Source organism: Sus scrofa, chromosome 9 (genome assembly GCF_000003025.6).
Source record: "Sus scrofa isolate TJ Tabasco breed Duroc chromosome 9, Sscrofa11.1, whole genome shotgun sequence".
Classification (NCBI taxonomy): domain Eukaryota; kingdom Metazoa; phylum Chordata; class Mammalia; order Artiodactyla; family Suidae; genus Sus; species Sus scrofa.
The window spans coordinates 36,894,845-36,909,082 of NC_010451.4; the positions used below are offsets into that span (position 1 = coordinate 36,894,845).

General features: G+C 41.2%; 1 protein-coding gene across 10 annotated transcripts in view; it reads right to left on the minus strand.

The window, feature by feature from the left end:
* Positions 1-14,238, minus strand: part of LOC100512977 (KDEL motif-containing protein 2) — a 114,849-nt gene that overhangs the window by 38,753 nt on the left and 61,858 nt on the right. For 4 of the 10 annotated variants that reach the window (XM_021062749.1, XM_013979359.2, XM_021062744.1 and 1 more), the window contains 2 exons: positions 13,188-13,233; positions 2,310-2,445 (listed from right to left, as the gene is read on the minus strand). In XM_021062749.1, coding sequence (XP_020918408.1) covers positions 2,310-2,445; positions 13,188-13,233 — 182 coding nt within the window. Of the gene's footprint in view, positions 1-2,309; positions 2,446-2,761; positions 3,838-13,187; positions 13,343-14,238 lie in introns of those variants that run through there. The other 6 variants (XM_021062747.1, XM_021062748.1, XM_013979360.2 and 3 more) reach the window with 4 other exon arrangements.

Below are 14,238 nucleotides of genomic sequence, written 5' to 3' on the forward strand. Positions count from 1 at the left end.
AATCAAATCTGACATGAGACATAAGTTATGAGATTATTTAAATTTGCTGAGTAAGATTTTGGTTTAATGAAATCTTTCCTTATGAGTTACATAAAATGGTGCACTCTCTTCACTTACTTAAAATTATTTGTCATTAGTAGCATTTGTTTAGTCTCTAATGTTTGTGGGTTTTGTTTTGTTGTTGTTGTTGTTGATGTGTTGGGTTTTTTTTTTGGTCTTTTTGCCTTTTCTAGGGCCGCTTCCGCAGCATATGGAGGTTCCCAGGCTAGGGGTCTATTTGGAGCTGTAGCCGCCAGCCTATGCCAGAGCCACAGCAACGCGGGATCTGAGCCAGTCTGCAACCTACACCACAGCTCACGGCAACACCGGATCCTTAACCACTAGTCGGATTCGTTAACCACTGAGCCACGATGGGAACTCCATCTAATGTTTATGTTTTTTGGAAATCCTGTGAAATTGGATTATTATGATCATTTTATAACTACAGATGTGATAAATTCATTTGAGTTAAAAAAAATAATAATGTTTGTGTTTTTTGCAGTGTTTTTCTTGTAGTTGATTTCTAGTCTTAGAGAACTGTGGTCAGAAAAGATGCTTGATATGATTTCAGTTTTCTGAAATTTACTGAGGCTTGATTTGTGGCCTCCAAATTACATCATTAAAAATTATAATTTTTGACTGGGTCACCTTGCTGTACAGCGGGGATCTGACAGAAACACTGTAAACCAGCTATAATGGAAAAAATAAAAATCATTATGAAAAATTGTAATTTTAACTCTTCAGTGACAGGGAAAGTGAGGTATATCAATGTCTGAGTGAATGTGGGACATACTTCTTGCCATATGCCAGTTATGTTAGGACAGGTGCTGAAGGGGTTTTTGATATCTGCTCTGGATTTTCTCTATCCTATTTTATTTGTAAGTTGATACTATTAAGTTTGCATAGCCAGCAAAAGAACTTGTTTTGAGCATTAAGGATCTATAACTAAGGAATTCTTCATGGAATCATCCTGTCAGTGTTTTAACAAAAATCAATTCTTTTCTCTGGTTCCTGAAATAATTTATTCCCTACATTCACAAATAAACAAGCAATGCCAAACTATAAGGCAGGACAAAAAGAAAAAAATACATAAATCTTTCTTTAAAACAAATTATGATAAAATCTCTCTGATTTCTGTTTTCCCTTTCAAGCTGTCCAGAGTTTTGTTTTGTTATTTTCCTTCTCCTTAAACAGTCTTTTTCTGACTACAAAAGCAATATATGGTTATAACAGAAAATACAGGAAAGTATAACAAAAGAGGTAAAATCACTTGGAATCCTTCTTTGCAGAGGTAACCACTCTTCACATGTCCATGGTGGAACTTTAGATTATTCAAAGTCACTTCAAATCTCAAACTAATACCGCGATTTGACTCACTACTTCCCTTAAAAACTTCCTACTCTGCTTCTTTTTTTTATTTTCCTCGAGGCCAAGCCTTTTCTTCTTTTTTTTTTTTTTTTTTCCTCTTTCTCCCATTTCATAAACAGTAGATCTCCTTTATTAGCAAAACCTTTGTTTTGGAACAGAGGTTTATTGCTGGGTCTCTTTTCTCTGAAGCAAGTTCTCTGCCAGGAATCATCTTACTGAAAGGCAGTCCTAGGTTGACCGTCCGGCTGGATGTCTGTCAGTGACCTCACCACCTATTCCAACTATAGGGCTGAGGTGATGTCACTACCTTTGCAAATTGAATTTAGTTCCTCAAGGTGAAGGAGAATGATTTCAACCCTCAAGTTTTAAATGGCCAGGCTTATTTTAATGCAGAATAATCTATGTCAAGGTGAGCTATGGTAACATAAAAAGATTCTTGTGTATGTAGTACTCTGGATTCCGTTTCGGTCTTTATTATTATCTATTGTACCAAGTAAACTGTTTAAGAACACTTAGATTTCATCACAGTGCATTTAGGTCCTAGTCAGACACAATAAAAGTCTATTAAGTACAGTAAACTTCATAGATATATTTCCTAAAGACATTTTTTTCCTTTTTACCTGAGGTTACATATTAAACATTATTATCCTTTCATAGAGTTATCAGGCCTTGATCCAAGAATATTTGCTTATAATAGTGCATGTTATATTTAAATACGAAATTGTTAAAGTGTTTGTGTTAATAGCCTATAACCACATCCTCTTCAGATAAGGTAAATAAGAGGACTTTAAAAATAAGGTACAGGGTTTGATACATTCTGAGCACTTTAATACAAACTATGACTATTATTTGCTTTCCTTTAGTACTAGGAACTCCAAAGGCAATTTAATGCAGAGACTTACCTTGGAAAAACTCATCCTCTAGCCTTGAAGCATCCCACGGAGGCACACCGCTTCCTTCCCTCATACTGGCTGGCTTGGGGACAAATGCACTGTCAACGGGTTGATTTTCCAGAGAAGAATTGTTTATTTTTGCCTGCTAATTTTAACATAGAAAATGTACTATTATTTCTTTTCTTTCCTTCTTTCTTTCTTCCCTTCCTTCCGTCTTCCCTTCCTTCCTTCCTTCCCTCCTTCCCTCTTTCTTGCTTGCTTGCTTGCTTGCTTGCTTTCTTTCTTTCTAGGGCTGCACCCACGCAGATGGAAGTTCCCAGGCTAGGGGTCCAATCAAAGCTACAGCTGCAGGCCTATGCCACAGCCACAGCAATGCCAGATCCAAGCTACGTCTGCGACCTACACCATAGCTCACTGCAACGCCGGATCCTTAACCCACCGAGTGAGGCCAGAGATCTAACCTGTGTCCTCATGAAGCTAGTCAGATTCGTTTCTGCTGAGCCATGATGGGAACTCCAGAAAATGTAGTATTGTTTCTAGACCGTCTCCAGTCAACATGCTTCCACAAAAATGTCCCAAGCTTAAAAGTCCTAGAGTAAGGACAGCAAATCAATGTTCCTAACCCCGATTTCTAGTTGTAATACTTTGCTGTTTTTGCAGTTTGCAAGTGATCACAAACTTCTTCATACCAACACTAATTCCTTTTAATATGAGTCTTCAGGCAAGATATTGAGCCTCTCTCTGCCAGAGATCCCTGTATTACACAGCGCTACATGGATCTTACAGAGGTTTCTGGAAAATAGGAAAGAAAACAATCTGTCGAGTGAGGAGTGCGGTCTCCCTGGCTCTGGTGACTGTAATTTTAGATTTCTTAACACTGTACCTATTTTCTCTCAAGAGATGGTTAGCTGAAGCTTGCAGTGGACCTTAATATTTGTGAACTTGACGAACTTGGAAAAAAAAAGCATTTTCATCCATAGAGATCATGTAGAAGGTAGAACCTCTCAGACACACATAAAGAACTGATTAGTGGTTCTGAAAGAAAGGTGCTGAAACTTATGCCTTTATAAATTTAAAAAAAAAAAAATTGCTAGTTTTGTAGAATTTAAGAGAATGACACAAAGCTAGAGTTGTTTTCCTTTTTTTACTAGCAAATTTTATCTTGATTTCATCAAATCCATCACTGCCCTACTTTTAAGCTGTAATTAGTCTTCATAACCTTGGGGGAACTATCCACTCCCACACCTTCACTTTCTTTTGCCAAAACTCCATTTGCATTTCCTCTGTCAAACTGGCTCTCCCACTCCTTACTCCACTTTAACTCATCCTGCATCGCAGCCCTGAACAAGGCTAGTGGCCATTTCCCACTCCAGTCGCTTTAGTTTCACTTCACTTGCTAGCCAGCCCTAGTCTCTTGAATTCCTTTCTTCCCCATTTTCTCTTTTCATTTGAGGTTCACCATCACATTTCATCTCTCTCTCTCTCTCTCTTTTTTTTAGGGCCACACCCACAGCATATGGAGGTTCCCAGGCTAGGGGCTGAATCAGAGCTACAGCTACTGACCTACACCACAGCCACAGCAATGTGGGATCTGATCTGCATCTGTGAACTACCCTACAGCTCATGGCAACGAGGAATCCTTAACCCACTGAGCGAGGCCAGGGATTTAACCCGCAACCTCGTGGTTCCTAGTTGGATTCGTTTCCACTGTGCCATGACGGAACTCCAATCATATCATTTTTAATTGCTCTCCAAATCTCCCAGGCTAGCATTTTGGGTACTTTCCTATGGTAATTGCAGTGATAGAGGAAAAGACTAACCTAAATTCTAACTTCTCTCATCTCCACATAAACCTTTCTTTTTTTTTTTTTTTTTTTTGCTTTTTAGGGCCTCACTCACGGCATATGTAAGTTCCTAGGGTAGAGGTCAAATTAGAGCTGCAGCTGCCAGCCTACACTACAGCCACAGCAACATGGGATCTGAGCTGCATCTGCAACCTACACCACAGCTTGCAGCAACACCTGATCCTTAATCCACTGAGTGAAGCCAGGGATCCAACCAGCATCCTCATGGAAACCAGTCGAGCCACAATGGGAACTCCAAGCTCAGGTTCTCTTAATCCTTGCATTTCCTCACGGTCTAGTATTTCTACACTTGCCTGTTTTCTTTCTCAGCATCTAGGTCACATACTTCTTATAGAAGCTCTGCCCAAATTTCATTGACTTGTTGTTTTCAGTCTTATGGGGAAGTCATAATTGAATATATACAAAGGAGATTTATTAATAAGAAATAAATAATCCAATGATAATTTATGGCTTGTTGGATATAATTTAATACACTTAAATTCAGAAATAAACAAGTATTAGGAGCAAAGCATAACTATAGGGATATACTAATTGGAAGTACAAAACGAGAAATTAGTCATTTGAAAAATCAGACCAGTTACACCTAAATTCTTTTCTCTCTAAAGTGCATCAAGGTGTTCACTTTTGTGCCCTACCTATTGTCTCTCCAAGTCTTCGTCTGTGCTAACAACAATTAGCCAGGGACCTTATAAGTCTGTTCTTCCCAAACCTGCAGTTTTGATAGTTGGTGCAGAGCAGATACATTTGATTAAAAGAATAGTATGCATCATTGGCTCACAACCATCTTAACATCTAAACAAACTTCCAATTTCCTCTGTGTAGACCAGAGTACATTCCTTTTGGCCTTCTGGATCACATTCCTTTATAACGAATTTATAACAAAATGAAACGTATTTGAACTGAAGACTTGGGTGAAGAGAGAAAGCTCTCTAGGTAGGAAGGGTTACTACCACCCCGAGATCTGAGTAAAATGTTCTTTGGTTATATTTCTGCCCAGATCTTCTGCTTCAAGGCCAACCCTATTCACTTGGGTTGGCATATTAAGGATGCTTCCAACACTAGAGATTTAAATTCTATGGCTAAAAGATAATATGGAGTGTTTATTTGTGCTCAACTTTAACTCTGCTAGGATTTTTTTTCCCGTGATAAAACTGTTTTAAAAAGTCGATACTGGCATAGTGAAGTTGGAACACTACCCCTGCTATCTTAGACCTCCAGCTTTTGTTTAAGTCATCTGTGAGATTATTATTATTATTATTATTTACTATGATTAGCAACAGCAACTACACATTGATTATTCTCTGCAATGCGTTAACGGCTTTATATGCGTTACTTTTTTTTAATGTGTTACTTTACCTCATTATTTTAACAACCCTATGAGGCTGGTACTATTATTATACCCACTAAGAGAAAAAAAGCACTTTTTTTTTTTTTTTTTTTGTCTTTTTGCCATTTCTAGGGCCGCTCCCGAGGCATATGGAGGTTCCCAGGCTAGGGGTCCAATCGGAGCCGTAGCCGCCAGCCTACGCCAGAGCCACAGCAACTCGGGATCTGAGCCACGTCTGCGACCTACACCACAGCTCACGGCAACGCCGGATCCTTAACCCACTGAGCAAGGCCAGGGATCAAACTCGCAACTTCATGGTTCCTAGTCGGATTCGTTAACCACTGAGCCACAACGAGAACTCCAAAAAGCACTTTTTGAAAAGCAAGTTTCAAGAGGTCAGTTTGATGGCTTCAGATCACACTGGTGGAGGAAGGATTCATTCTTACTCTGTTGTTTTCCAGAGTCCATGTCGAATTACCTCTCTCTACTTTGTCGTTTGTTCATTAGTGCAATAGATGCTGGTAAGGCACCTTCTGAGGCCAGGTTTTAGAGCTGCTGGAAAGCCTCTGAAGTTTCTCGTCACCCAGAGCAGAGGAAAATCCCTCTGGGGCTCAGAACACAAACAGATCCTCAGTCAGGGCTCAGTCTTAGACTCAGAATCTTCCTCAAAATACCGTCCCATGCCATAAAATTACCCTAACGTATGAAGCCTATTTCCCATTTCTGACCTAGAGGATGTGGCCCAAACACCTCTGTGCAGCAAAAGCGTGTCAAACTCCTTTTCTCATTTTGATTTAAGCCTTTCCTCCCCAACTGTGTTCAGACCCCATGCTCTAGGCACCCCACACAGTTCTTTGAAATGCCTTGCCCTTCTTCTGAGGCTTCCATATCTCTGCCCCTGATCTTTGCTCTTTCTCCTCTTCTTCTCCTGGAAAATATCAGCTCATCCTTTAGAGTCCAGTTCCTTATCACCCTCCCTGTGAGTCCTCCCCCAAGTCTCCCAGGAAGAATTAATTGGCATAGGATTTTTTTTGTGCACCTCTGGCATTATACCCATTATGTCACATCGCAGTTGTTTACATTCTTCCCCCTTTTACTTTACCATTAGGCGTCTCCCCTTCCTTTCTGAATCACACATTTCAATCTCCACTCTGATCTAGGAAGCCAGGGATTCAGACACACAAATAAAGACCCTGGAAGTGGACCAACTTCTAAAATAACGAAGAAAGCATAGTATTCTCCTTTATATCCTGAGCACATAGCACAGCATCAGTATATAAGAGAATGACTCATACTTACTGGATTGATATCCAAGATTATGCTTTCCACAAAAATCTTTCCTGCTTCTGAATTTCTCCTATACATTTTTGTACACTTATTTGGTACTACGTTATCTTTGAACATTGCCCATGTATTCAGGTTTCAATGGACTTTAAAAATGTCTTCTCATGGGTGAATCACTTTGTTGTATAGCAGAAGTTATCACAATATTGTAAATCAACTACACTTCAATAAAACTTGAAAAAACGAAAAAAATATTTTCTCTCACTTGGCCCTTTGAACAAACTTGTGCAACAGGTAGGGATTATCATTCCCGCTTTGCAGATGAAAAAACTGAGTCTTGGGGAATTATCTTACTGAAGTCACAGGAATAATAAAAGGCGACACAGGCTACTGATATTCATAGGGTCTACTCCCTAATCCTGTTTTCTCCACAACATTGCCTTGTATTGTGATTTTACTAAAGTACATCTCTTCAATTAGGTGGTAAACTCTCTAAAGACAGGAACCTTGCTTTAAAGCTCCCATGCCTCCGTGCACACTGATTTTCCATAGACCAAAATAGAAAATTACGTATGTAAGATTTTTAGTGAAGATTATTATAGGAATTGAGACAATGAATCTTTACAATCCTGGGACTCAGTAAAGCATGACTGAGGCAGGAAAGCAGAGTGACTAAGCACATGAATTCTACACAGGTCCAAATTCTGGTTCTGCCCCTGAATAGCTGTACAACTTTGAGTAAGGTGCTCAACCTTTCTGTTCCTTAGGTTCCTTCTTGGAAAAAAAGAAAAAAAAAAAAAAAAAAAGATAACATCACCAAAAACCCTCTTCACCTCACTGTTGCTGTGTGTATTAAGTGACTTAGTTGTAACACACTTTAGAATGGTGTCTAGCACTGAGTCCTTATTGCTAGCCATCACTCATCTTCTGTGGTTACAGAGAATTTCCTGGAGGACTCCTGCTGATGCTTACAGCCTGATGAGTCAGAAAAGCGTCCTATCTTGCAGTGTTAGAGGCCAGAGTCTCAAAATGCTGCCCTTAGGGTCTCCATTACATCTTAAACTTGGTATGTAGAATATGCTAAGTAAAAGGAGGCCTTTTTCGAGTTCTGGTCGTGGTGCAGCAGAAATGAATCCAACTAGGAACCATGAGGTTATGGGTTCAATCCCTGGCCTCGCTCAGTGGGCTAAGGGTCCAGTGTTGCCATGAGATGTGGTGTAGGTCACAGATGAGGCTCGGATCTTGCGTTGCTGTGGCTGTGATGTAGACTGGCAGCTGTAGCTCTGATTCGACCCCAAGCCTGGGAACTTCCATATGCCATGGGTGTGCCCCCCCCCCCCAAAAAGGCCTTTTTCCCAACCCCAGTTCATTCTACTGATAAGATCGGCAATTCTGACTTGACGAGACAAACAAATCCCTGTCACAGAGTAACCTTAGTCTGTCTGAGAGCTCCTAGTGCAGCCAAACCTGTGGAACAGCTGTCAGAACTGAAGCCCAAGTGCACTGATGTTATCAAACGCCTTGCTAAAGTCAACAAGTTAATTTTTCAAGGTGTTCTTGAATTTATCCTACACCTGCTTTCCTGCAAAGATCAAATCCAGCATTGCACCTTCTGGCTTAAAACCACACATTCATTTCATCTTTCAGTCTCCAAGTACTCACGCTGTGCCATGAAGTGTGGGTATGCAGGTGAGCCGACCTAGTTCCAGGCTCAGGGGGCTCACACCAGCCCCGTGCGGTTGGTGCCACACTGGAGGTATGTTTCTGGGGAGGGGTGGAGCTGGCATATCACCTAACACCAGGCTCAGCCAGAATTTGCTCAGAGATGAAGAGTGGCCAAATGGCCAAGGTCATGTGGTTTGTCTATTCTCAGAGTGACTACTTTGACTTTGGATTTCTCACCTATAATGAGATAGTTCTCAACTGGTACCAGTTTGCTCTTCAAGGGACATTTGGCAAGTTATGGTGATAATTCTGATTGTCACAATTTAGTGGAGGAGAACTACTGACCTCTAGTAGGTAGAGGTCAAGGATGCTACCCAACATCCTACAATACACAGGACAGCCGCCACAACAAGGAATTATTCAGCCCAAATGTTAGTATTGCTGAAGTGAAGAGAAACTCTGAGCTAGAAGATTCCTAAGTTTCTCTTGTCAATCTAAATAAAGGGGCTGGCGAGTTCCCTGGTGGCCTAGTGGTTAGGATTTGGTGTTTAACTGCTGCGGCCAGGGTTCAGTCCCTGGCCTGGGACCTGAGATTCTGCAAGAAGCCACTGCACACCATGGACTAAATAAATACATAAATAAATAAAGGGGTAAAGAGAGGCAAGCTCAAGAGATGAGTTTATTTGGCAGCAGAATTGCAATCTGGGACATGCACAGTGTAGCAAGTTGCAGGTAGGTGTACTGAGGGCTTGGGGTCGGCTGTCCTGGGGCTGTATTTGGGCAGGGGATGTAAAGGGGGAGAGTTCAGTTAGAATCTGCTCAATTAAAAACCAAAATTCTCCAAGCAGATAAAGCCAGGCCAATCATATGAAGCTCAATTCACCTTAGTTTGTGAGGCCAGCCTGAAGGGGTCATTTTTTGTTTGTGTTCTGAAGACCATAAGCAAAACTTCCCAAGGTTCATATGAAGCAACCCCTGACCAATTCCCTATCATTTAAGAATATTCCAATATTATTATCAGTTTTCTGTAAATCAGGCATTTATGGGAAATCAGTCTCTCAAGCCTAAAGTTTTGTCTTTCTCAGGCAACATGCATGAGATTTTCCATTTTATATTCTCCAGTTTCATTTTACTTATTTTTATTTATTTCTTTTTTGGCTGCACCCATGGCATATGGAAGCTCCCAGGCCAGGGATCGAACCTATGCTGCAGTTGCAACCTGTGCCACAGCTGCAGCAAAGCTGGATCCTTAACCCACTGGGCCACATGGGAACTTTGCTCCAATTCCATTTTAAACTGAAATTCTCCTACGATTTCTAGCTCTAAAAATTCTCTCTTCTGAAACACTTTGCTTCTTTTTGGCTGATATAAATGTTTAAATAGCAGCCTCCTTCTTTTTTGACCAAAAGGTCATTGAAAAATGTAGTACAACCTCCTATAAAATGTTGGAATCTGGAGTTCCTGTCGTGGCTCAGTGGTTAACGAATCCGACTAGGAACCATGAGGTTGTGGATTCGATCCCTGGCCTCGCTCAGTGGGTTAAGGATCCAGCGTTGCTTCGAGCTGTGGTGAGCTGTGGTATAGGTTGCAGATGCGGCTCGGATCCCGCATTGCTGTGGCTGTGGTGTAGGCTGACGGCTACAGCTCCAATTAGACCCCTTACCTGGGAACCTCCATGTGCCATGGGTGCAGCCCTAGAAAAGACAAAAAAAAAAAAAAAAAAAAAAAAAAGTTGGAATCCTCTTTGTACCACTCCTGCTAGGCTGCCAACCAAGTGAGAGGAAGTTGATTATCTTAAATCTTGGCAAGAATCCCTGTGGCATTAATGGCCAATGTCCAGCTCTCTGCAGGCTAAGGGCTTAGGACTTTCATGGGTAAATAATGGAAATCTACTTCTTATACAAAACTCTTATTTTCAGCAGCAGCTTCATTATTTTCTCTCACCTACTTTTCATAATAGCAGTTTACTGGGAGCAGCAATCACTGGCTTGAGCTTCACTTATAGTCCCAGTTCTGATCTTTTTAAATTTATATGCTGTGAGCAGTGAAATGATTAAAAGAAAGTGACAATTAAAAGTATCAAATAAGGCTATCTACTAATCTTTAGACTGCACATTCAAACCCTAAGAACTTCAGATTAGCTCTCCTGTTTATATATTCCAGGCTCCTGCATTTATTTCTTTTTTCTTTTTCTTTCTTCCTTCCTTTCCTTCCTTCCTTCCTTCCTTCCTTCCTTCCTTCCTTCCTTCCTTCCTTCCTTCCTTCCTTCCTTCCTTTTTTTTCTTCCTCTGTCTTTTCTGTCTTTCCTTCTTTCTTTTGCTTTTTAGGGCCGTACTCGGAGCTCATGGAAGTTCCCAGGCTAGGGGTTGAATCGGAGCTGTAGCTGCCAGCCTACACCACAGCCACAGAAACACGGGAACTGAGCCTCATCTGCGACCTACACCACAGCTCATGGCAATGCCAGATCATTAACCCACTGAGCAAGGCCAGGGGTCAAACCCACATCCTCATGGCTACTAGTCAGGTTTGTTACCGCTGAGCCATGACAGGAACTCTTCATTTCTTTTTTAAAAAACTATTTTATTTGGGGTATACAAAGTCAATTTACACTTTGCCTTTCTTTTTATGTTCCTCATCTGTTTTGGACCCGATGGCTCGCAAACAGTATGAATGGTTAGCTCTAAGTACTTCTCCAAGGAAAAGCAAGGGTACAGAAGCATCTGAGAGTAGGGCTCTGCCGTGTTAGAGAACAAAGCTGCATGTGTGCCAGTTCAGTGCTGAGTTAAAGGAGAGTCTGCAGGTAGCAAACAACTGGGGCTCAGAAGCAAACAGGGCTTTGGGGCTGATGGATCTGCAGGTATATTTGACGTCTGGCTGTGCAATTACAGAGACCTGGGTTTTCTTTTTTCTTTTTTTTTTGTCTTTTTGCTATTTCTTTGGGGCTGCTCCCACGGCATATGGAGGTTCCCAGGCTAGGGGTCTAATCGGAGCTGTAGCCACTAGCCTACACCAGAGCCACAGCAACGTGGGATCCGAGCCGCGTCTGCAACCTACACCACAGCTCGTGGCAACGCCGGATCGTTAACCCACTGAGCAAGGGCAGGGATCGAACCAGCAACCTCATGGTTCCTAGTCGGATTCGTTAACCACTGCGCCACGACGGGAACTCCGAGACCTGGGTTTTCTAATCCTGACTCTCACTTCCCAGTGCAACCCTGAACATGATCTTTAAATTCCCTGAACCCCAGTTTCTTCATCTTTAAATAGGAATAATAATAGAGCCTGCTTCATAGATTACCTCTGGAGATTACTTAAATGATCTCTGTCAAATGCCTGAATGACAATGGCAAGTTTTCTTTTTTTTTTTTTCCTCTCTTTTTCTTTCTTTCTTTCTTTCTTTTTTTTTTTGCTTTTTAGGACTGCACCTGCAGCATATGGAAGTTCCCAGGCTAGGGGCTGAATCAGAGCTACAGCTGCTGGCCTACACCACAGCCACAGCAAGACAGGATCCAAGCTGCGTCTGTGACCTACACCACAGCTCATGGCAACACTGGATCCCCGACCCACTGAGCGAGGCCAGAGATCAAACCTGCATCTTCATGGGATACTAGTCAGATTTGTTTCCACTGCACCACAATGGGAACTCCCCAATGGAAAGTTTTCCATTAGAGTGTAGCAGTTGTTGAGGCTGGCATCATGGTTGGGGTTCAAGCATATAAAGGAGAAAGATATAGATAGATAGATAGATGGATGATAGAAAGAAGTAACATCACTCTGAAGATTAAAGGAGGCTCACTCTTGTTTATGAAGTAAAGAACCTCTGTGTATAAGCACTCCTCATCAGACTTCTACCTCATGCTTTTTGTAAAAGAAGAGAGAAGAAAGGCAGATGTTGGTACCAAGGGCACCATCAATTAAAAAGTGTCTTTACACTCCTCCTGCACTCTTGGGTCCCTTCCAAAACTCCATCTTTCTTTGATCTCCAAACCACATGACTTACACAGAAAGACATAGGTGTGCATAGATCAACAGTCATGACTGCCAAAAAGCAAGAGACAGAAAACTTAAAGCTTTTCAATCCTGTAAGCATGAGGACCCAGAGATAAATTTAAATTTAAGTCCTTTATGTGGAGGGTCATGTTGGGTCAGGTCCCTCATGTGTTACCTCATGATCTGCCCAAATGCATGTCACCTATCAGTGGCTTCCTCTTTGAATTCAAATGATGATCTTACCAAGAAAGAGTCTAGCCCAGACCCGCACTGGTTGGAAAGTTTATTTGGAAATTTTCAAAGCTGCGCTTCATTTGTTTTTGATTTTAACAGACTCTAACTGAATTTTCCCTTCCTGATATAGCCTACTCAAACCCTCAGTGGACTTAGCCCTGCTACAGTTTGTGTTCCAAATTGCAATTCCTCTCTATTCCCAAAGAAACTCTTCCTCCATCCAACACGTTAGGGCTGTACAGGAGTGACACGTGGTAAAATATCAGAGATGCTAACAGTATCTTAGTGGACACACGATGGCCTCATTCCTTCCTGGAAAAGTCTGATGTTTAAGCATTTCAGTATCAGGGCCAACTGGAAACCTATCACAATTGGGAAAGTTTGAGTTCTCTGGGAGAACTCTAAGTTTCTCAAGTAAATTTAAAACTGAGCCAAGGAGAATTCTATTTAAATAAGTAACAAACCAGGAATTATATTAATTCAGAATTCTTTAGATTAACTTTTAGTTCTTCGGTTACTTACCAAAGTGGTTCCCCTCACAGACATAGGAGGTGTGTGGCCGTCCCATCTGTGAAAAGAATTTGAAATAACTTCTTTGAAGAAATGCCTAACTTTTGGAAAGTCGACAGCACATTTGCCACAGTATCTCGATATCTTGAGAAGATATATTTCTGATGCTTAGAAGGAAGACATTTATTGGTTAGTACATTGTTCAAAAATCTTTCAGAAACCTTTTTCTATGCTTGCTTAGATCATGTTTTACATCTTTGTTACTCAGGTAGGCAAGAAAAAAGATTACATAATATTGGACTTATCCTTTAACTTATCATGAAGACATAATTGCAAAAATAGTTATATTTGTTGAATGTCTACTGTGTCAGGCAGTGTTTTCATGCTCTAGAGGCACCTGTTACCTCATTTAAATATATCACTTTTGGAGTTCCCATTGTGGTGCAGTGGAAACAAATCCAACTAGGAACCATGAGGTTGCAGGTTTGATCCCTGGCCTCGATCAGTGGGTTAAGGATCCCACTGAGGCGTTGCCATGAGCTGTGGTGTAGGTCACAGACACAGCTCAGATCTGGTGTTGCTGTGGCTGTGGTGTAGGCTGGCAGCTACAGCTCCTATTAGACCCCTAGCCTGGGAACCTCCATATGCTGCAAGTGCGACCCTTAAAAAAAAAATTAAAAATAAATAAATAAATACATCACTTTTGTGAAGTGGATACTACGACAACTCTCATTTTATGGACCAGATATCAGATGATGGAGGTGCAGAGAAGTTAGAAGACACTGCCCAAGGTTCATAGTGGCTGAGCTCAGAGCCAGTCACAGGCTGGCTGAATCTAGAGCTGTCTCCTTAAGCAGTAGGGTACACTGACTCCACTCGCAAATTAGAAATGGATTTTATCCTTCTTTGCATTTTTATTTTAAAGCAAGATTAAGTCAGAACCAGACTCAACAATTTATAAGGAGGTTTTAAATGAAGCAAATTCTATAAAGATGGCTTTATAGATGCCTTATTTATCATGAAATCATCTTAGAGGAGAACAATTATGCTTTTACTATTTATG